Source organism: Lissotriton vulgaris, chromosome 3_2 (assembly GCF_964263255.1).
Source record: "Lissotriton vulgaris chromosome 3_2, aLisVul1.2, whole genome shotgun sequence".
Lineage (NCBI taxonomy): Eukaryota > Metazoa > Chordata > Amphibia > Caudata > Salamandridae > Lissotriton > Lissotriton vulgaris.
The window spans coordinates 212,917,695-212,941,112 of NC_141690.1; the positions used below are offsets into that span (position 1 = coordinate 212,917,695).

Below are 23,418 nucleotides of genomic sequence, written 5' to 3' on the forward strand. Positions count from 1 at the left end.
CACTGCAGCCCATCGAGACTCAAGGTTGTCTAGTGCTCAATGTCCTGTATAATAGATGCCTTGACACAGTCATTCTTGAGGAAACACACGTCAGCTACTTCTAATAATTTGACCAAAAAACACGAGCTTAAAAAATTAAGCCACAGTTGGCCACAGGGAATTGTACTTGTGTGTGTGACATGTATAGTCTGCTATCCAGCACATGGTTTAGGTAGCACGCTGGGCAATGTATTGGTCTAAGCACATTTAGGTACAGAAATGTCCCCTATAAAATTGTGTTCCCCTGCCCAGAGTTCCCCACTGAGAATATCTGCTATTCTGTTTTTGATGTTCCCATCTAGTGCACACAGAAATGAATTATAACATCGAGGCCTGCAGGTTCCGTTTGGAAGACCCTGACCTGTTCCTGTGGCCAAGATGGGGTAGTGAAGGTGTTTTCCAAGTCAAGAGCCTCTCTAGTACTTAAGTTCCAAGCTGGAATCCTCGATTGACAGCAGCACTGTGGCTGGTCACTCAGAGTAAACCGACAACTGTGCCTATTTTGGTTGACATTGCCACCAAGTCCCATAGCTGTGTGGTGGGGGACATCACCACTGGAAGCAAGACCTGTGCCCGTGGTGGTGGTTGCAGCAACAACCAAGAGTGTGCCTATAGTGATCAACAGTATCACATTGCCAAAGAGTGCCTTGCAGCTACCATCATGCCATTGTTACCCTGTCATCTACATAGCAGTCGATCAGCTGTTTATTGCTAAGTGATCCAGAAGCAGTTCCAACGCCTGCCAAGGGCCTCCACCGACACACAGTAAATTCATCAGTCGAAAATGTCCAGCTAGCAGTTCTCGCTGTCCCACTCTGCTACCCTACCCTATCCTGCTCCGGTCAGCTCAGGTCAAGGGTAATGTTGGCAGCCAGCACATCTCCTCCCAGAAGAAGGAGAGATTGGAGACATGTTGCAAATTTCTGCCCACCTCTAGTTTTCTCATCAAAGTAAAGCACTAGGTTGCACATTCAGTTATTGCGCTGCTGGATGGTTATTGTTTTCCCGAGTTTAAGCACAGACTCCCCGAGAAGCCCGTAATTGCTGGATATCACCATAACTGGGAGTCAAGAGGTTAAAGGACTGCATTTGTCCCTGTCTACACAATCACAGTAGGACAGATTCTGGGACATCAGAGGCAAATGCCCCAGCTCACCTGGCTGAGGCCCAGTAGCCCCTGCTTGCTCATGGCCCACCAGACAGGATCTGACAGCGCTACAATGATTTCAACCAGTATTGGAGTAGAGCAGGGCCACAATCTGTAAAGGTAACCACTGCCACAGCAAATTACATGCACCGAAAACCTTAACACTGGCTGTTACTGCTTGCTGATGTGATATTTTCTTAACTACTTAAAGGATTATTTGTGATAGCTCTTTGGGTACTTTGTCCACCAATAACAAAGTAACCCAAATCATATCCCTCAAACCGGTTTTGAAAATCTTGGAAAAAATTAGTATTGAGGACTTTTTAATTAAATTAGATGTGGCGGTCATTATAAAGATAATGTTGAGAACAGACAAGCGACTGTCATATTTGGGAATACATGTCATTCCAAAATAGAGTTATCCATTGAGACCATGTCACCTGCAGAGTGGTATTGTGCATTCATGAAACTCCAGATAAGCAAACTTTGGAGTCAGGGAGTCAATTAAATGCCTCCCTCAGTAAGGGAATGACTATAGAATGCCAGCTCCATGTCCTGGTGATGCATCCACTTAGACTTCAATCGCCACTTACTCAACTCTTCTCATGCATGTGTCTTGTTTCATCGTAGGTAACTTGTAGCATTTTGCAAACTTCCTAAATAAACTTGAGCACCAGGCAAATAATTTTAAATCCAAAGCGGGATCAGACTGGCCACCAATAATAATAGCTAGTCTACACTTATATAGAGCATTTTTAAGAATTTAATTATTGATAGCATCTGGTGTTGCTGCCTAACTCAAGGCACTCCTGACCTGGGAAGCAGGAGATGCAGTGATGAAAAATCAATATTTAGCTGGTGATCTTTAGGTTATACTCTGATCTCTACGATAGGGTAGGCCAGTGAACAAATTCAAGAATCTCTAATGTGCAACTGGTTTCCTGTGGACTGATGGCGGGGATCTAAAAATTATTTAATCAAAATATTTGTGAGAATAAGCAATCAAAGGTGTTCTAATCCTGTTAGTAACAAGGGCAGCTAATTAAAACTGAATATGCATGGTCAAATGTAGCATTATCAAGCTCCAAAGGCAAAAGAATATATAGCAGAGGGGATGGGCAGATCAGTCTTCGATTATACCTTGATAGCAAAAAGATGTTTTGCTACCTCCTAATCATTCTGCCTTCTAAGGACTGACGCCCCGTTTCAAGGCATATATCGAACACATCGCCAGATGGGTTTGTCTGCGGCTGGTGCTTCATTGTGCTGCTCCTAATTATGCCCATGCTATGCTCTGAAAATTTTACCTTTATTCCCGAGCAATGCTGATACAAGACACAATATGCCTCTAGCATGATTTGGGAATCTGCACGACCAGAAGTAAGGGTAAGAACATTTATTTCTATGGTACAAAGCTTTTTTTTTTAAACTGAAATTGGTTGTGACACTTTCACAGTTTTCCTCAATTGCCCTTCACACCACAACTAAGACTGTAAATCAAGTAGGTCAGTGTTTCCCAAACTGAGGAAAGGTTGTAGGATGTCATTTTTGCAACACACACCTAAAATGTAAATACCTTTATATGAACTGTACACGTTCAGCATTTAGGAAAGCAAAAATTAAGCACTTTAAAAAAAAAATTCTCAAGTATGATGGTGGCAGAGATTTTAATGGGATCAATGGGTCTAAAGTTTGGGAAGCACAGCAATAGTTAAAACTATGTGAAAGTGTACTGTCAGTAGGGAGTGTGTAGTCAAGTGATGGCTACTATGTGTGGGACACACACGTGGAGTACCTGCCCCCGTTGACTATTCTTTATTCAAGAGGCAGTTTCGGTCTCTCCGACTAAGAGGCAGGGGTCTCCAAACAGAGTGTGGAATATGACAATGCAGCCGAGGTACCTTAAAGGACAACAGTCCTAGTCTTCAAACACATAACGTTTGCTAAATACATTGTGAAAACCAGTATTCCTGCTTCCTCTTTTTACCTGACATGACCATGGGTTAGGGACAGACCAGAAGCTCATTTACTCTCAGAAAAAAAGTGAAATGAACCAAGACACCACAAAATAAGTAAATAATCAGATCAATTTACAAAGGGAAAACACTTTACAGTGGATCATTAAACACAAATTTTGACAATGACAAATATAGGCATACAAAAAATAGCAGCCCCTTGAAGTAAACAGTATATTAAAAGCCACAATAGCAATGAAACACACCTTAGCAAACGATACAAAACACCTAAACTAAGATAAGTGAGCTCCTGAGATAATTCTAAAAGATTGGAAAAAACCGAAGGAAATAGCCACACAGCAAGACTGTAAAATCTATTTACAGTTTAGCTCAAAACAAAATGGAGGATTATATAAGGACATGCATTGCACACTTTCCAAACGCATACATCTACCGGTTGAGGAAAAAATGGCGCACAAGACCCCATGGAAGGTTCCATACTTGAAAAGTTACTGATTACTAGCTCTATAACAATGTGAAATATATGTCGGATTCAAAAGGATACGGAGTTTTTATAGCGGAGAGGCCAGCTTGAAGAGTTATAGTGAAGACCGAGTTATTCCCCAACTGGTGTAGTCTGTAGTTATCATATCGAAATTGCTGAATCAACATTCTCCACCGTGCGGGGTCCAGAAGATCCTGCATCAATTAAAAAACAAGTCATGTCACAAAACTGAGAAGAACAAAACGAACAATTGGTCCAAAAGGGGAAATAGAAGGATAATATAGCATTTTCAAATTGAAGAAAATATGTTTAGTTTAGATAAAATATACAGCAATTAATGAGAACAACTAATTACAGCCTATTCCTTGTGCCTAAAAAATGTTACATCGAGAACTTTATTTTTTAATTGTGAGGATAAGTAAAATAAAGGAAATGTTACTTATCTACAACCATGGACTTGCCATGAAGTGCTGGACCAAGAAAATTGAAAGTTAGTTTTCTCCAAGTTTTCTTTTCAGTTTCATCTTCTCCCTGGCGAGAATAAGTCTACAGTCATTTGGGCGGGCCTTGGAGCTGGTCGTTGCCATTGGGGGCCACCAGCACTAATATTTGGGGACCAGCGCTTATTTTTCTGTATCAGACATTACCAAGAGGAAGAAAGAGAAACATAAATAAAATTGAAAGACAGAGGAATAGAAAGGCTAAAACGGCATCACAAAAGTGAACCAGCTCAAATCCAAAGCTTCTGCTGCTTTTCATCCCACCATAGTAAATGAAAAGACTTCCTTTGAAGGAGAACAGGGAGGGTAAGAGATGTCCTCTTCTGGTGAAGCCTGGCTACTTGCATTTTGTATATCAACATAAGTGTTATAAGGGGCAACAGTGTTATCTGCCTCAGTGTATTTTTTTTTCCGTACGAATAAAATGTTTATCAGCCAAGGCAAGGGCCTATGTTTAGGACCCAAATAGTTCTTCCATCCAGGCAAATATTTGGGCCCTAGAAAGGTGCTCTGTCAAGGGCAGGATATCAAAACATGCTCTGACGTTTTCTTCTACTAACTGAATGATTTCAGTAGACTTTTAAGGTTGTACAAGGGTTTGCTCCAAGGACACCACCATCTGCCTCGACATCAAAGATGGCACTGACTAAATGGGTGAAGCTGCCTTGGCTGGTTTTGATGACTTATTAGGCACCAGGACAGGAACCCAAATAGGTGCAAACTTGTCAGGGTCAGAAGTGCTGGAGTCACAAGAATCTCAGGATTGGGTTCAACGTTAGGAACTGGAGCTCAGTCTACAAGCACATTACTGAACAAATCCAGCATCGCTAGCGGAAAGAAATTGACATGAGCAAGGCCAGTCAATGGCGCCTGGAAATCAAGCTTCATATTTTTCAATTTCAGGATTTTCCCAGATGACATCTAAGAGTCCAGTGTCCACACTCTGGATGGTTGAACAAGCAGGAGGGTTTACTCAAGGAAGAAGAGGATTTCTACTTCCTCTGGTGCTTATTGTGGGAAGATCTTTTGGGGTGGTAAAGGAACGCAATTCCAAAGAATTTGTGAAACATGGTCCACGTGAATGGTACACTGGTCATTGTCATATTGAAGGTGTGTTTTGTCTTGAGCTAATTGTTCCGACTCAGGCTGATTTGTTTTGTTGTATAGATTCAACTGGCGGACAGTTATTAGCTTAAGGCTAATAACTGCTTAAGTTATGACCAGAAGCTTAAGCTTCTGGTCATGCTTAATCTTCAGCTTGATGTCACCTTTTGACTCGGGCTGAGACTCAGTATGGCCCTCTCTTGTAATTGATCCTACACTAGGTATCTTGACCATTTAGTTTGCATATTATATTAGGCCAAATTAAATGTGTGCCGAGGAAGAAAGGGTTGATATGCCTTAAAAGAGTCCTCATTTTCAGTTTTATTCATGACGGACTTTTATTCCATAAATCACACAAGGGGAGTGAGCATCTAACCAAAGAAATCACGCTCCCTAATATTATCAATTCACATATAGAGTACGTCTGGTATAAAATAGGACTAAATAGAGAAGGGAATGGAGAGACAAAGTTGTGTAGTTGTAAGGATGAGAACCCTCACCAGCAGGTGACATGCTTCATCATTGGGTTTCCTCCTCACAGCAGGACCGCGAGGTACCGTCTGTGGGCTACAACTCCACAGCCAGGGAGGAGCGGAGGTATTTTGTAAAAGATGAGCAGTATCAGGGATCTGAGTGAGGGGTAGAGGGCAAAGGACTAACAGTTTAAAAGTGTCTCTCTGGTGGGAAAAAACCGTAATTTATTCTGGGGCCTCCGGTCGATAGGATTAAAAACAGAGTAAAAAACTGTGCGTCAATAGCGCAGTTTACTTATTATGAGGTCGATATGTTTATGCCCATATATGACTCTGAGTTCTTGGGCATTCCTCAAGACCAAAGATAAAAAGTGTCACTCTGCACAAATAGTATAATAATAAAATATCTGCCTTGAATCAGTTAGTCAGATACAGAGTCGGGTGGCCCACCATTGGTGTCTCGGTCCACCCATACAATGGATCTATGTATGGTTCTCAAGCCCCTGACCTCTGCCTGTGTCATATCACTGTGTCCCGATACGACCCTCAACTCGGCGGGTCTGCCGAGACACCAATGGTGGGCCACTAGACTCTGTACCCAGCTTACTAATTCAAGGCCGGGCTCATTTCAAACAGCCACCAGAGGCTCGAGTCAGGAATGGACTGGATGCCAAGGAAATAATCTCAGTCTCATCTGAGTTGAGTTGCAAGTAACTAGCATTCATCCAGGCCACCACTAAATTGAGACAAGACTGAAAAAAACTCAAGGATGATGAAGCATGTTCCTGAAAAGCAAGGAGGATTTGAGTATCATCCACTTAGGATACAAGTCCCACTCCCCAGGACTCAACGATTTTAGCTAGGGGTTCCAAGAAATTATTAAAAAGGGTGGGGCTAAGAGCCAAACCATGTGGGACTCCAAAATCCAGGGGCTTTGCTGCAGAGGTGAAAGGAGAAAAAAAACTGCCTGGGTATGCTTGCTAATGAAAGATTTGAGCCGTAGCAGGGCTTGGTCTCTGCTATTATTATTATTATTATTTAAAATCTTATATAGCGCGCAGCTACCCTTGGGCATCCCGGCGCTTCCAGACAACATCAGATGGTAGAGGGGACAGCATCGAGGCGTTATGCCGGAAACAGAAAGGTTTTAAGACCTTTGCGGAAACGCAGTGTACAGGGTTCAGCTCGAAGTTTTAGGGGGAGCGAGTTCCAAAGCTTTGCCGTATTAAATGAGAATCTTCTCCCACCAGTGCGGGCCTTTTTGACTCTAGGCACATGCCAGACATGGCGACAGCTCTATGAGAGTAGAGCAAGTAAATCTTGAACCACGGTAAGAACCGGCGATGCAACCCGCTAAGCTTGAGGCTCGGGAGCAGTTACTTTGGTTGTTACAGTTCAGCGCGTAATCTTTAGTACAATGCCCATTGAATAACCGCGAGTTAGTTTAAACATTGTGATACAACGTAGCGCTGTGAAAGGCTTTTATGATTCATGTTTAAACCTCCGTTTCAGTTTTAAATGATCGTTTGATTACAGGAATGCTCATAGAATTGTTTTGCATATTACGATGTTTTGCAAATCACGATTCTTCACTTTAGTATACATGCATGTATTTACATTTCACTAATATGTTGATTAGAATGTTAAAATTATGAATAGAGGAGGAATACATAGTTATGGTGTTGTATTTACTTTTTTAGACTTCCCCGATGAAGGCTCGTTCAAGCCGAAATGCATTGGAAGGATTAATGTGGAAGGACTAACATAAGTTAATATCAGTGAGAATCTATGGAAAGTTTGTGAAATCTCACGAAAAGTAAAAAACAAGTATGAAAAAAATCAAGTATGAATAAAATACTTTTGGAAATGAGAATTTTGAAGAGATTAATCATTATTGAAAGGTTAAAATCTCCTAATACAACAAAGTTAGTATGCAGTGAACATAGTTGACCTAAAGTGTTAGTCAAAAGCTGTAAAGATGTGGCTTCATGCGGGCAACAAATAAGCATGCATGATACTGCGAAAGTAGGAGCTAAAATAATATTGATGGACACGCCTTCAATATTATTAACATTGTTACGTTCAGAGACAGAGCAAGAAAAAAATAGCAATGTATAATGGCCACCCACCCCCTTTTCTATCATTGCTATCAAAATGCTTGATAGAGAAGTCTTGGGGAATTGTTAGAGCAACATCGATGGTAGAACGGTATTTAACCAGGTTGTGTTGAGGAACAGCAAATACCAGTTACTATCAATTAGAAAATTGTAAATATCAAGTGCATGTCTAGGTAAAGAGCAACAGTTTAGAAGACCTGCAGAAAATGAGATTTCAGGAGAGGGAGAGATAGCAGTACCCAATCCGTCTTGTGTCACAGGTCCAAAGTCCTTATTAAGCAAGGGACTGAAATGTTTAAGGACTTCAAGAGAGAAGCCACACCCAGGGAAATTGAGTCCCACTCCTGGGTTAGCTAAGTACGTTCACCAACATGTACACACGATGAGGTGCGCAGCCATAGTGTAGGTAATGAACGGTGAGATATGGCACAAGGATGATCAAGCCAGGAACCATGGGAGACTAAAACTGAATATAAGTTCATTATTTTGGGCTCTGATAACTGTGTGATTAGTAAGAATGTAAACTGCGGATCTAGATGCAGACTTTTGTTAAGATTGTTTATTTATTTTTTATTATTTTTTTTTTTTTTTAAACCTTTATTTACAAATGCACAATACACAGCGTCTGCCCACAACCCCGCAGGGCCGGCCACTATGACAAAAACAGGCTGAGCGAAAAGTGCAATACGAGGCAGTACGTTGCTGGAGCAATCTATCACATCAACATTATCGGCAAGAGCGTAATATCATACAATTAGGATAAGAAAGGTTTAATTTTATGTTTTTGTCGAAGAGAACACAAACAACAAACACATGGTATCATAGTGGCAAGGGTTGCTGGAGGTGGGAGGGGGGGAATGGATGCAGGAGAAACAACGAGGGCATGGGGGGGGGTGGCGCGCACAAGAGAGCAAAGCATGTGGTGAGTAGAGGAGAGGAACGTAAATCACGGAGAGGAGGGGAGAGGGACCTCGTAGTCAAGTGGAGGAGAACAAATGTCTCCACGGTAAGTATTCCAGGGGGCCCAAACTCTGGACCACTTCCCCGGACGCCCCCGGGCCTCGTATACCGTCTTCTCTCGGAACATGGACCAGTCCATGTTCTCTTTCCAGGCACTTAGCACTGGCGGTCTAGGGGAGCCCCAGAGCTGCGCAATATCCCTCTTCGCGATCATATTGCCTAGGGTGACCCAAAGTGTCTGGGCAGCGGTGCAGTCAGTCGGTTCCCACACATTCAACAGACAACGACGCGCCTCAGGAAGCAATGGGACCCCCATGACACGACTCATAACGTCATGCACCCTAGACCAGTACGCTACAATCATTGGACATTCCCACAGAACATGAAGAAAGGTACCATCCATCCCACACCCACGCTTGCAGCGTCCGTCTGTAACCAGACCCATTCGCACCAGACGCATTCCAGTGAGATACACGCGATGGAGGATTTTCAGTTGGACAAAGCGAAGTCGTGCCGGAATAGCCACCTCCTTAGGGGAGGAGACAGCGGACTGCCAGTCCTCGTCGTCCAATTCGAGTCCGTCAGCAGTCCAGGCAGCCCGGAGCTTCTCGAGCTGGTCAGCTCTGTTATTAATAAGTTTCTTATAAATCAAGGAGATGGTACTGTCTGGGACGTGGCCATCTAGAACTCGATCCTCCAAAGGGGAGGACTGCGGAACGTCCGTACCGGAGAGGAAGACAGAAGACAAGGCATGTCTCACCTGCATATATCGGAAGTGCTCCCTATCATCGAGCCGGTATTCCAGCTTTAGTGATTCAAAGGACTTAACCGCGCCACGTGTCCAAAGGTCCCCCACAGTACTTATCCCAATCATGTCCCATTTCTCAAACCCTTTCGTCTTCCACAGGTTGCCCAGTCGTTCCGAGTCATACAGTGGCGTCATCCGTGTCAGTCTACCACCCCAGCCCGTGGCCACCGTAGCGTCTCGCCACGCCCGCACTGCACATTTCGTCGGGCCCGTAAGGAGTCTAAAGGGGGCCTTAGAATATAGCGCCCTATTAAAGTTACCACCGGGCAACAGCAGTTTATCTAAAGCAAAGGCAGGGGCGGGCTCCGGAGAGTATGTCGCATGGTTGATGGCGCTCAGGTGCGAGGCCCAGTAGTATCGTCTAATATCCGGCAGCGCAATACCTCCGTCGTACCAGGAGAGCGTGAGCTTAGATAAAGCAATGCGGGCACGGCCATCCCAGATAAGTTGCCGCTGCAAACTCTCGACTTCATGGAAATAGCGGGCTGGAACGGGGTCGAAGAAATTTTGCAGGGCATAGAGGAAGCGGGGAAGCGACATCATTTTGAAGAGCGCCGCCCGGCCCAATGGAGATAAGGGCAGATCGCGCCATCGCCGAACATCCTGCTTCAGTCTGCGGAGCGGGGCATACAAGTTCCGCTCATAGCGGACCGAAGAGATCATGGATACATGGACCCCCAGATATTTAAAACCGTCAGTCGCTACCAGGATGGGAAATCTGCGCGGGAGAGGCGGTAGAGTACCAGCTATGGCATAGACACAGGACTTGGTCCAATTAATGACCAGTCCCGAGTTTTTACCGAAGGACGTGAGGACGTCGAAGAGAACATTGAGTGACTTCTGAGGGGAAGTAAGATAAAGGAGGATGTCATCCGCATACAAAGAGACACGATCCTCGAGGTCAGGGGACCATCGGATCCCTTTGATCGAGGGTTCCCACCGGAGCCACGCGGCAAGAGGTTCGAGTGCCAAAGCGAACAAAAGCGGAGAAAGGGGACATCCTTGACGTGTGCCACGGCCCAAGGGGAAGGGGTCCGAGCACCTTCCATTCACCGCGACCTGAGCTAGCGGCTGTTCATAAAGAAGCTTGACCCATGCGATGAAGTTGGGGCCAAAGCCGAATTTGGCGAGGGCTGCCCATAGGTAGGGCCATTCAATGGTGTCAAATGCCATCGTGGCATCAAGGGAGGCGATCACTGCTGGCTCGGCGAGAATAGAAGCTCTCGCGAGAACACTGTGGAGCCTACGCAAATTAAGAGCAGTGTTCCTGTGAGGGATGAAACCGGATTGATCCGGGTGGATCAGGTCACAAATCACAGCAAGCATCCGATTGGCCAGCACCTTAGCGAGGATTTTGGGTTCCGCATTAAGGAGGGAGATGGGGCGGTACGAGGCACATTGGTCACGAGGTGTGCCATCCTTATAAATGACCACTATGGTAGCGAGGCGCTGCTCAAGGGGGAGGCATCCAGCCTCAGCCGCCTCGAGAAACATGTGACGCAGGTGGGCGGCCATCTTGTCGGGACAAAGTTTGTAAAGTTCAATGGGGAGTCCATTAGGGCCCATTGCCTTACCCGAGCGAAGGGAACGAATTGCGAGGGCAATCTCGTCGACAGTAAAGGGGGCCTCCAGAGCGAGGCAGTCCGCTTCAGACACAGTAGGCAAGGCGATGTCACGCAGGAGTAACCTGGAGTCGGCCTCATCTCGATCACTAACAGGCGTATAAACCATACGGAAGTGGTCAACAAAGCACTCAACAACCTCACCCGGATCAGAGACATTCACACCAGAATCACGAACAATGGAGGGAACAACACGACTCGCACGCTCAGTCTTATCCAGCCACGCAAGAAGCTTACTAGCCTTGTCACCCACATCATACAGTCGACCAAGTTGATTGGACCGCATCAATTTAGCAGCGTCCGTGACACAGGCCTTATAGTCTGCTTGTTTCAATTCCAATTCGTGCAACAGTGCAGGCGTGTCATTCCCACCCAACTCACTTTCAAGCGCAGTGATTTCGGTTTCAAGAGCCACAACAGCCTCCCTCTTGACCCTACGCTCAGTAGCAATGAGTGACAGGGCGGAACCCCGAATAACCGTCTTGAAGGCCTCCCAGAGAACAGTGGGGGAAGTGACTGAGCCCAGATTCTCAGAAAAATAGCAATCTATTGCCTTAATCACATCGGAGCGGAGCCGGGGGTTTTTAAAATGCCAGGGAGGGATCGGGGGAACTCTATTACCAGGCAGACCCCCCACAGAAATCGTAATCAGCAGGGGGGAGTGGTCCGAGATACCCCGGTGAAGATGCCGAATCTCACGAACAGTGGACAAAGTGGAGGCTAACATAAGAAAATAATCGATACGGGAGAGGCTGCCGTGCGCACCAGAGTGAAAGGTGTATTGTTGGAGTGTGGGATGCAGTGAGCGCCAGACATCCACTAAGCCAAACGTATCAGCCATTTCACTGAGCCACATCTGGGACTGTGGCAATACTCTGGGGGGTAGTCGGTCGCAGTCGCCGGACATGACAGAATTGAAGTCCCCGCCCAGGACCAACAAGCCATCTGGCAGCCCAAGGAGAGTCCTGCCTAAATCAGCATAAGTGGTAGCCTGCAGTCCCGGGGGGATATAGACAACAACAAACACGACCTGTTTACCCTCCCACCTCCCCGAAACAGCAGCATACCGCCCACGCCCATCCAGGATAACATCATCAATAGCAAGAGCAAGGGAAGACTTTACCATAATACCCACACCCCGGGAACCCGAGGTGAAACCCGCATGTGCAACCAGTCGATAACCCCGGCGGTCTAAGGCCTTGCAAGCATTGCCAATCAAGTGGGTCTCCTGAAGGAACACAACATCAGGGGCGTGGCGCCTCAAGAATTGCAGTACAATGCCCCGCTTAATCCTGTCACCCAGACCATTTACGTTCCAAGAAAGAATCCGCATTTCACCCCCCCCCCATTACGACAAAAACATTCCACACCCACCCCCCAGCCGGACCCACTATGAACAGTCATTGCAAGATATGAAATACCATGAAACAGAGAACAGAACAAAGTAAACGAAACACAACCCAGTCCCCAAACACCGACCCCAGAACCCAAACCCGTTACAACACCCCCCTCCCTGCACCCCTGCTGACTAAAAAGCCACCCCCAACTGCAGTGTGCCTGTCGCCCCATACGTCTACACAAAGAACCCCCCGAGGAGGAAGGGAGAAATCACCCGTTACCGCGCCGCCACGGGCAGAGTCATTAGGGAATAAGTCAATATGTACAATACGTTGCATAGTCTCAATCGAAACCTCCAGGGCATCTGTTACTCCTGGGCCGCTGCACCACCTTCCGCACCACCAGGGCCTCCGCTCCCAAAGTCATCTGCCGGCAACGAGTCCAACCAGTCGGCTGCACGTTCAGGTTGATCAAAGAAATAGGCACGTTCCCGATATTCGATCCGGAGCCGGGCCGGAAACAGCATGGCATATTTCAGTCCCCGGTCCCTTAGGCGACGCTTCACTCCGAGGAAACCTGATCTTTGCCGCTGCACTTGAGGAGGGAAGTCGGGATATATGGAGACAGAGGCATTGTCATACTTTAGGGGACCATGTTTACGGGCGGCCTGGAGGATAGCATCCCTGTCCCGGTAGTGAAAGAGCCTGGCAATGATAGGCCTCGGCGGGTTCCCCGGCTTCACTTGGCCTCCGGGAAAACGATAAGCGCGCTCTACGGCAAAGAACTTACTAAGTCCTGCCGGAGCCAGTTGGGCGACTGTCAGTTCCTCGACCAAAAGGTCGGTCGCTACCGCACCATCGCCTTCCGGCACTCCGACAAGGCGTATGTTGTTTCGCCTGGCCCTGTTGTCATAGTCCTCCATCCGCCTGAGCAGTATGTCGTGCGATGCACGCAGATTGCCAATTTCGGATTGCGCCTCAGCCATGTCGTTCACCAGGCTCGACGTTTTAAGATCCAGTGCCTTCACCCGCTCATTCGTTTTGGCCAGGTCGGCTCGAATCAGAGTCACATCCACCGCCACCGTGTCTATTTTGGTCACTACGGCTTCAAACTGTTGGCCCATGTCAGCCTTGAGCCCAGTAATGGCAGCCATAAGGTCTTGGAGCGACACTTCCGACGTAGACGATGTGTCCGTTTGAAGTCCTTCAGCACCCATGCATACGGCCCCGGGGGAGCCTCTCGGCTGGGTATAGCGTTCGATCATGTTCGTCTGGATCGATCCCCCCCGGGACGCAGCCTTCCGACGTCTTTCGGCCTCCACTTTCGTCGCCATCTCGCAATCAGAGACTGCCGGTTAGCAAAGGAAGTGACGGGCAGGTAGAAAAGTCTCGAAACTCCGATGCGCCACTGAGACAGAGGTGTAGCGGCCTCTTTGCCAGTCCAACGGAGGAGCGTGCAGACTGAGAGGGCAGCAGGCAAGGCAGAGTAGGAGGAGACGGGAACAAAGGGAAGGAAACCGAAAGTGAAAGCAATACACCTCCGGCGGGCCAGGTGCCAGGCAGCCGTTGTTGTTCAATTACAGGTCGGCCACAGTGGGCAGCCGAGTCCCCGGTCGCGCCCGTGGGTAGGCCAGAAAGTTGCAAGTTGCAGAAAAATGGTCCCCAGGGTCCGATTTCGACCGGAAAAGGATCAGTAGCATCAGCGATGATAGCGCTGCAAAAGCCCGTCGAAATGACCAGGATAGGTGAAGGATAGATAAAGGAGGACGGCGCGGGTCTCGGGAGCTCTCTGCTCACGCGACCATCTTGGATGCCCGCGTAGCTCCTCCTCTTAAGATTGTTTATTGATCATATTTTGTAAGAGTAATTTCCACATACTTTTGCTGCTATGAGGGAGTGGGTTTTGAGGTAGAAATGGAGCATTTGCACAAATTAGAACTTTTCTTTCTATGTTTTATGAATTGCTTTTATCCATAGAAGTCTTAATTATATTGAATGTAATGTAATGTAAAGCGCACTGCTGCCCTGAGGCGTCGTGGCGCTGTAGACCGCTGGGGAACCCGTCCTGGCTATCCCTGTGAGATGGTCCGTACTGGGTATCTCCAAGGTGAAACCAGGCATCCCCGGCGAATGTGGGGGGCCGTTGTAGAGATGAGGCAAGCTAATGCCCAGAGTTGCCGAGTGTGATCCCTGGTTAGAGTAGGCACCGAGGCGAGAATTATCGAGTCCGCTGACCCTGGTCCACGACCCTGCCGCGTCGGGAATTGAACCCTGGTCCCGGGCCGTTCTCTGCTTCTGGGTCTGCCGCCTCTAACCAGTGAGCCACACCACTCCACTATAATATACGCATGAATTTTGCTGGATTTAGCTCTATAGTTGTCAAGGGGGCAGATTTTTCCTTTTATTTGCAGTATGAATTTATATACCACCCAGCACCATATTTTTAGGGAGAATTTTCTGGACAGCAAATGGAATATTTGTTTCATAGTGCTGTACCCTAGTCTTCTGGAACTATGCCAATATATGTATTTATATAATTGTGGATAAATTATTTGAATATGTATTTATTCAATACTATTATGATATAATGTGATTTAATTTTAGTGCAATTAGTCTTAAGCTTTCTGTGGGCCTCATTTGAGATCCAAATCTTAATAAAGAATTGAATTGATGATCAAGCAAACTTTTTAGATGTAAAACAGTCCCATCATGCATCGCAGTGAAGGCAGAAGTACATCCCTTGATAGGCAACGAACAAACGGAGAGGCTAAAAAAACAGCGCAAACGTAGCGTCCAAACAACAGCTGAGCAGCGGGAGTGACTGGCATGGGGCTGGGAGGGTGAACTCTTCAGGGGTGGTCCGGCACCCAGGTGCTTGCCCTGTAAAGAGGAGATCGACGCCGGCCTGGGAATCTTGTGTATTCTGGGCTGCAGTATAGAGAAAAGCATAATCTGGGGGCGGAGGGGATGTGATGCGTTTGGAGCACGTTTCCATTTCTTTTTCACTCCTTGCCTATACTTCGCAGCGTGGCTACAACTACCGTGCTTTTTATGGTGCTACTAACGGAGTACTCGCTAAAAACCTAAATCGAAACACTATTCATTTGTAAGTCTTCTCTGCCCCCGTTTCAGTGAGGTGGGTGCGCGGAGGTTATAGATTATAAGTAACAGCTCTGCCTTGCGTACACGAGGTATCCGACTTTAGACATGTTAAAGAGACAATCTTATATTTATGGATTTATTTATTTTTACAAAATTGAAAAAGCAGCGCAAAACTTTAAGTTGTCCTGTTAGCTGGGCAAGTGTCTGCCGACCATAAATCCCAGCCGGAGCAGCAAATCAGCGGCCAGGATCACGGGGCCAACATTCCATTAGGTTTATAATTAAGATAATGGTAAAGTAATGGAAGGCGCGAGCAGAGTAATGACCAGCAGCAGCAATATAAATAGCCTAGACAAAGTTAGAACATTCATAGATATAAAAGGTGAAAACACCAAGTCCATTTATAAAGGACGGCCTCGTTATCCTGCCACAGTCCGCTCCTCTCGAAGCAAAGCTTAAAAAGAATAAATTCACAGCGTCAGGCGACGTGGCATCGCTTATCTTTTACCGCCACCCAGTGGAAACAAGGAGTAACTGTACCACTGCAGTACATTGGAGTAGACAGATGCGGACTCGCCAGCAAAAAAACATCGAGCAATCATAAAATAGGCGAAGGAAGTTCTCTATTTTAATCAAATTCTAGTGATTTTATAACAATCTGTAAATATCTCGTGTGGTATTTACCGAAATAAACGTTCGTGTTTGATTTCTATAACTGGAACCCATTGTGATCCCATATGTCCCGCCACTGTTGAAAAGCGCTCCCATGCCTTCGGGCCATGTCCGCACTATATCAAATTGTAAATAAACTTCCATACCACGTTTGCAAAGGGTAGCGCTACAAAGTGCCGCCTTAACGCAACCAATTGCATTGCACAGCAAAGTTACTAAATCCTCCCACAATTCTATGCATAACAAGCATGTGCAATGCAATAGGTCTCGCATTTACGCGAGTTGGTGCTATTGGTATTGTAAATGACAATGAGTTTTATTTAGGTTTCAAAAACCAAAACATAAATAAAAGGCATTGTCATTTACAATGTCAATAGATGAAACTCACGTAAATGCGAGACCTGGTGCATTGCAAATGCTGGTTGTAAATCGGGTGTAAGATCGAGCCGTGCCAAGATGCTGGTGAGGTTTCGGTGATTATGCAGAATTTGAACAGCTCTTCCAGTGCGCAAGACCAGCACTCCCAGTCTTGTTTGTAAATGGCTGCTGCAGTGCTGCTGGGGACAAGGGCACGGTCAGGTCTTCTTTTCCGGATCAGATTTGCTATTCTCCTTGCATTGAAGGTGGTCGCACATTGGCTCAGTTGCGAGCCAGCCCCAGTCCTCGTGAGGATTTCCAGCAAGTGCTGGAGCACCTTTACGAAACGTGGAGAAGTGTGGCTCAATGGTTAGAGCGGCAGACCCTGATGCAGAAGTCTAGCCCGGGACCAGGGTTCAATTCCCCGCCTCGGTGGGTCTTGGGCTCAAATTTCCACGGACCTGATCATTCTCGCCTCGGTGCCTATTCCAATCATGGAGTCCCACTCTGCAACTCTGGGCAATAGCTTGCTTAATCTCCACAACGGCCCCCACAACGCTAAGGATGCCTGGCCTCCACCTTGGGGGTGCCCAGGAGTGGACGCCTCACAGGGAAAGCCAGGATGGGTTCCACAGCGGTATTCGTACAAGCGCCTTGAGACCCTTGCGGGTGAGTAGTGCGCTATACAAGTATCAATTTACAATTACAATTAAGAAACCCTCCCGACGGTAGACAGTTAATGGCTGCAAAATTGTGAAAGTAGAAGACTGAAGAGGGCGTGCCGCGGCCCTTGGGAGGGATGCTGGTCTGTGTGATGGTTCCCACCTGATTTCCGAAAGCTACTTGCCGGGTTAAGGAGGGGCAACGGAGGATCTTGTTCAAATTTATTTTTTTCCAGTGCCATAGGAAATCGAGGAAATAAAGGAGAGGCGCTATATTCCAGGGCCGAAGAATGTTGGTCTTTGGCAATCTTCTGCCCAACTGCAAATGCTGGTTTCTTGACTTGTAAAAAGCCCTCAATCGTTACTGTTTGACTAGTGGTCTTTTGAATCTTGGCGAAGTTGCAGATATTTTGGTAGAACAGAGTCTGAAAGGCTGATTGAACCCCTAACCAGGCTGCTCACCCTTAGCCCAACTTGCCCTTCCCCTAGAGGGGCGGGTGTAGGCGTTCGAGGGGGCTGAAGTGAAGGATCTGTTACCTCCTCCCTTGTGGGAGAGAGGGCTGCACCTTCATCCTTCATGAATGCACATTTTCACTGTGTTTTTGGAGCCCCTGCCATGCAGAGAAGATGTTGTTATGAGACAGAGATGATGGCGAGACTAATGTGGAGACTGAAAAAGAGCCTGTGCACCAGTTCATAGACGCGGTGCCGGTTTTCCTGAGAAACAGCTCACTCGCTGATCAGCCGAGGTACTCCTCTGGTATTACTTTTCCAGCAGTTCCAACGGACCTTCTCGTGGCCGCACTGCCTGTTCATCACTCATTGCGAACCTGGTTGGAATGTTCACCGGTTCTCCGAGTTTTTACGTCTTTTATGGTTATTAAACATTGCTGAAGGACAAGATACGCTAAACCTCCAGGGCAGCTGGGACGAAATAGAACCGGCTCAGAGATTCCCTGGGTAGAGTAATGCTGAAGGATCACACACATTCACCTTCAGGCCAGCCGGGACAGATTTACAACCAGCTGAGAGTATTAGATTCCCTTTATCTTCAACTTTGCCTCAAGCCCTGATCAGGTCTTGGGTCCACTTCCCAAACGAAATACGTGTTGGATGGGTGACCTGGCAAGATTAAAAGAAGAACACAAAAAGAACTTCTGAAATGTTTATTGCTTCTTGAAATATTTGCATGACGTATATATGTGTTTTGTGATTGTTACACACATAGTACACACTCAACTATAGAGTTTAGACGTGTGCACATGCTCTTTCTCATTTGCAGTAGGCCTTCAGTCGGTAATTAAGGGGGTTCTGGTCAACCCCTTCCTGTTGGCACCGTCCAAAATAAGAGTGAATGTGATTAGCGTACACTAGGCGGAGGTGCCATTTCCTAACTACCCACATAAATCCTGGCTCTAGTTTCTAATGTTGAGACTGACCTGCCGGCCATGGCTGGTGGGGGCTTACGCCCAACGCTGGGTTTCTGGGTCTCAGACCCAAAGGGGAGGGTGGTGCACCTATAGGGGCCAAGGAAATCAGGGAGGGCAAGGACTATGTGGCACGTGCAATGTGGTGAAAGCTGCCCAAAGAGCAGAGCTTTTCTGGTCTTCCTGGGCACGGCTGCGCAGACTTGATCAAGCCCCCTCAATCAGGCTAGCCAAGCCTAGCCACTACCCAGACACGTTACGCTGCGTCCTTTACCTGTGTCTCAGAACCTAGTAGGGGACAGTGAGGTGCGCTGGCGTGAGGGGCGGCAGAATGGTGGTCGGGTATGGCTGCTTGGATTCTCGCCAGGGAAGGGGCCAGGCTGCGGTTGCAGAATGGCGAAAGATTGCATGCGGGGCACAGTGGTAAGCCGCTAGCTGCACTCAGCTCTAGCTGAGCCACTTCCGCAGTGCTCCCAGGGGGACAACCCTGCAGCGGCTGAGTGCAGCCGCAGTGCTTGTACGGAGCCTAGCTTACTCAGCAGGGATGGCACTCCTCAGGCGGTTCTGGCTGTCACAGCGCTGCCCTCGACCACCTCCCCAGATGCTGGAAGCAGGAAGTAGAATCTTGGATACGCCGGAACTGTAAAACCGACGTGACCAGCAGCAGTAGCCAACAAGCCCGTTACCATATGAAGAGCGCTCTCACAGCGCCAAATCAGAGAGCCAGACTGGCGCGTGCAAGGCAGCGTGACAAAGCTTCTGATAAGAAACTTCGTCATGACAGCAGTAATGCAGGCGAGCCAGTCTGGGTGGGCCGGCCCAAAAAGACAAAGGGAGGTAACACAGATAGCTAATTTCCAATGGCGGCCACCGTTTAGCATAAACGGTGATGCCAGCCAATAGAAATGAGGGGCGGGGCATAAAGCCCTTTTCTAAAAGTACTCATTAGCAATAAATCTCACCAAGCGAGCTGCGCATGTGCGCGGCAACGCTAGGCGAGACCTAAAAAAGGTCAAATTCTCAGTAACACTAACGGAAAGGGATGCCAGGGGGACTTAGGAAATTCCTGAGAAAGCCGCATCTTGGACATAAAGACCCTCTTCAGACATCGGTAACTATAGACAGGCCTTTCTTCGGACCAAGGAAGCACCAGTCCTTCATATGCTCTCTTCTCACCTAGACCTCAAAGTGCTGTGGCTTTTTCTCGACATGAAGGTACTGGAGCACTTTACACGAGAACCAGTTACAAGGACAAATTAATTAATGTTTTTTTGGAACCGGGAGAATAAGTGATTTTGCACAGAATCACAGGAAGTTGAGCGAATGCCGAGATTCGAACCTGGTTCCCCAGTTCCAAACTCGGCAGCAGTTTCACAGTTCTAACGCCGGTTGCTCTGGCCATTACGCCACACCCTCCCCCAACATCCTTGCCTCGATTGTGAGGAAAAAAGACAACCTTCTCCTAAGAGCTCCGTCTCACGACATAAGGCACAGAGCATGAAGGAGTAGTTTCTGTCCTGTAACTCCAGTTCTGTAGTAGGGGTATCTCTGTTATAGTCATAATCTAGTGAATAGTCCCGCCCATGTGCGTGGACCCCGGCAATCAAAAATAATCTCTTAAGTTGTCAAAATCATGCAGAAACTGCAAAGACACTTAAGAGAGAATTTAAATACAAATAATGCAGCCTATATCCACAGGCTACACTGTCCAGTACTTCAACTAGAAATTCCACCAAAAATCACCACACACAGCCCAGCCTGCCAGTTTCTACCATAGAGAAACCTGCCTCCCCCAGTCCAAGACTCAGGAATGATAGAGAGGAAGGTAGGGACAGACAAGCCCCATAGGCTGCCATTATGTGGCTTAAATAGGATACTGTGCCTTTAAGAGAACTTTCCAGACTTCTCCCAGTATCCCAGAATGCATAGCAGGTCCAACTTACTTTCAGTTCTTTTTGAAGGCGTATAAAACGCCAGACCTGCAGCATTGTTCACATGAAGAATTCTCCACCGGGGAGGAGGGAGGGCGCTTATGACTATAACAGAGATACCCCTACTACAGAACTGGAGTTACAGGACAGAAACTACTCCTTCTGTAGTAGGGGATCTCTGTGTATAGTCATAATCTAGTGAATAGAATGGCAAGCCCATCCCCACAACGAAGCGGCGGTGGAGAATAAATACATAATGCCACTATTGTGCGAACAAATTCCGCAGCGAAGCCTGTCCAACCTGAGCGTCTGCCCTGGCGTCAGTGTCCAGGCAGTAATGCTTAGCAAAGGTATGAATCGACTTCCAAGTGGCTGCCTTGCAGATCTCAGCAATTGGCACGTTACGGAGCAGAGCCGTCGTGGCAGCTTTGCCCCTGGTGGAATGAGCCTTAGGCTTACCTCCTAAGGTCTTATTAGCTTTCTGATAACACAATTGTATGCAGGACACAATCCACCTAGAGATGGACTGCTTAGAGGTCGCAAGACCTGTCCTGACCGATCCATAATTGATAAACAACTGGTCAGACCTACGGATATCCTTGGTTTTATCCAGATAAAATTTCAACACCCTCCTAACATCCAGAGAATGGAGAGACCTCTCCGCTGGGGATGAAGGGTTCTGAAAGAACGTAGGTAAAGTTATAGTCTGGTTGACATGAAAGTCAGAAATAACCTTGGGAAGAAATTTAGGGTGAGTACGCATAACAACCTTAGCAGCATGAAATACAGTATAAGGTTCATTACAACACAACGCCTGAATTTCACTCACCCTGCGGGCCGATGTAATGGCCACGAGGAACGTCGCCTTCCAGGACAGGTGCTGCAACGAAGCCTTATGAATCGGTTCAAAAGGTTCCTTCATCAATCTGGACAGCACCACATTCAATTCCCATGAAGGCGAGGGAAGCCTGACAGGAGGGAATACTTTCTTCAATCCTTCCAGAAAATCTTTGATCACAGGGATCTGGAAAAAGGACGTCTGTGAAGGGCATTTCCTGTAGGCAGTCAATGCAGCCAGATGAACCTTAATGGAATGCACATTAAGGCCAGACTGCGCCAAATGTAAAAGGTAGGGAAGGATGACATCTTCCTTACAGGTCGTAGGATCATGGTTCTTAGACTGGCACCAGATACAAAACCTCTTACACTTGTAAGCGTATGAAGTCCGAGTGGAAGGTCTCTTGGACTCCTTCAGTATGTCCATGCAATCGTCGGGCAGATTCAGATGGCCATATTGCACTATCTCAGGAGCCATGCCGCCAAACTCAAAGACGAGAGGTTGGGGTGTAACATCCGTCCCCCGAACTTCGTGAGAAGGTCCGGCCTGCACGGCAACCGGATGTGAGGAAGGAGAGACCGGTGAAGTAGGTCCGTGAACCACCACTGCCTGGGCCACTCCGGAGCGATGAGTATCATCCGAGCCCTGGACCGGGCCAGCTTGATGAGCACCGCCGGAATCAGGGGAATGGGAGGAAAAGCGTACAGAAAGCTGTTCGTCCAGTCGATCCATAACGCATTCCCCAGCGTCCCTTGCTGGAAGTACCTGGAGGCGAAGTCTCTGCACTTGCTGTTTTCGGCGGTGGCGAACAAATCTACGTCTGGAGTTCCCCACCTTGCGAAGACTTCTCCTAGTACTTCGTCGTTTATGACCCATTCGTGGTTTTCCTGAAGCAGTCTGCTCAGTGCGTCTGCCTGAACATTCTGCACACCGGTAGATGGGTGGCCGTTATCGTCAGTCCTCTGGCTAGGAGCCAGTGCCAGATCGCTTGCGCCTCCTGCGACAGAGTGCGCGATCTCGAGCCCCCCTGCTTGTTGAGGTAATACATCGTGGTGGTATTGTCCGTCTGTACAAGCAGAGAGTTGGTCTGGAAGGACGGAAGAAAGGCCTTCAGCGCCAAGGGAACAGCCCTGAGTTCCAGGAAATTGATGTGATACGTGGCCTCCATCGGTGACCACGTGCCTTGAATCTGTAGAGTCCCGGAGTGCGCTCCCCATCCCAGAAGAGACGCATCCGTCACGACAGTCTGCGTGGGAATGTCCTTGTGAAAGGGAACCCCTCTGAGGAGATTCTCCGCCGAACACCACCACTTCAGGGACTGAAGAGCATGCAGCGACATGCGAATCTTGTCGTCCCAAGATCCATTCCTCTGATCCCACTGATCCTCCAAGCACTCCTGCAACGGTCTCATGTGCAGCCGTGCGTGCGGCGTCAGGAAGATACAAGAGGCCATCGATCCCAGTAGAGAAGACACCGTCCTCACTGTTGTAGATGGAGTCGTCATAAGAGCCTGAGCCTTCCGAAGGAGTGATAATCGTCGCTCTTCCGAAGGAGACACGCTTGCCGACAGCGTATTGATGGAGGCTCCCAAGTACTGTATGCATTGGACCGGAGTCGGGACAGACTTGGCCATGTTGATGTGCAGCCCCAGCTTGTTCAAGAGAACGCACGTCTTCTGGAAGTGTGCTCGCGCTTCCGAGAAGGAGGATGCCTTGATCAGCCAATCGTCCAAGTACGGGTAGACGAACACCTTGTTCTTCCTCAGGTGTGCCGCTACCACCGCCATGCACTTCGAGAATGTCCTTGGCGCAGACTTCAGTCCGAATGGGAGTACTGTGTATTGATAGTGATTGGTGCCGACT

General features: G+C 47.6%; 1 protein-coding gene across 1 annotated transcript in view; it reads right to left on the reverse strand.

The window, feature by feature from the left end:
* The window catches only part of MAEA (macrophage erythroblast attacher, E3 ubiquitin ligase), a 497,771-nt gene that overhangs the window by 15,407 nt on the left and 458,946 nt on the right, over positions 1-23,418 (reverse strand). Inside the window, exon 7 of the mRNA XM_086964234.1 lies at positions 3,707-3,840. Coding sequence (XP_086820360.1) covers positions 3,707-3,840 — 134 coding nt within the window. The remainder of the gene's footprint in view (positions 1-3,706; positions 3,841-23,418) is intronic.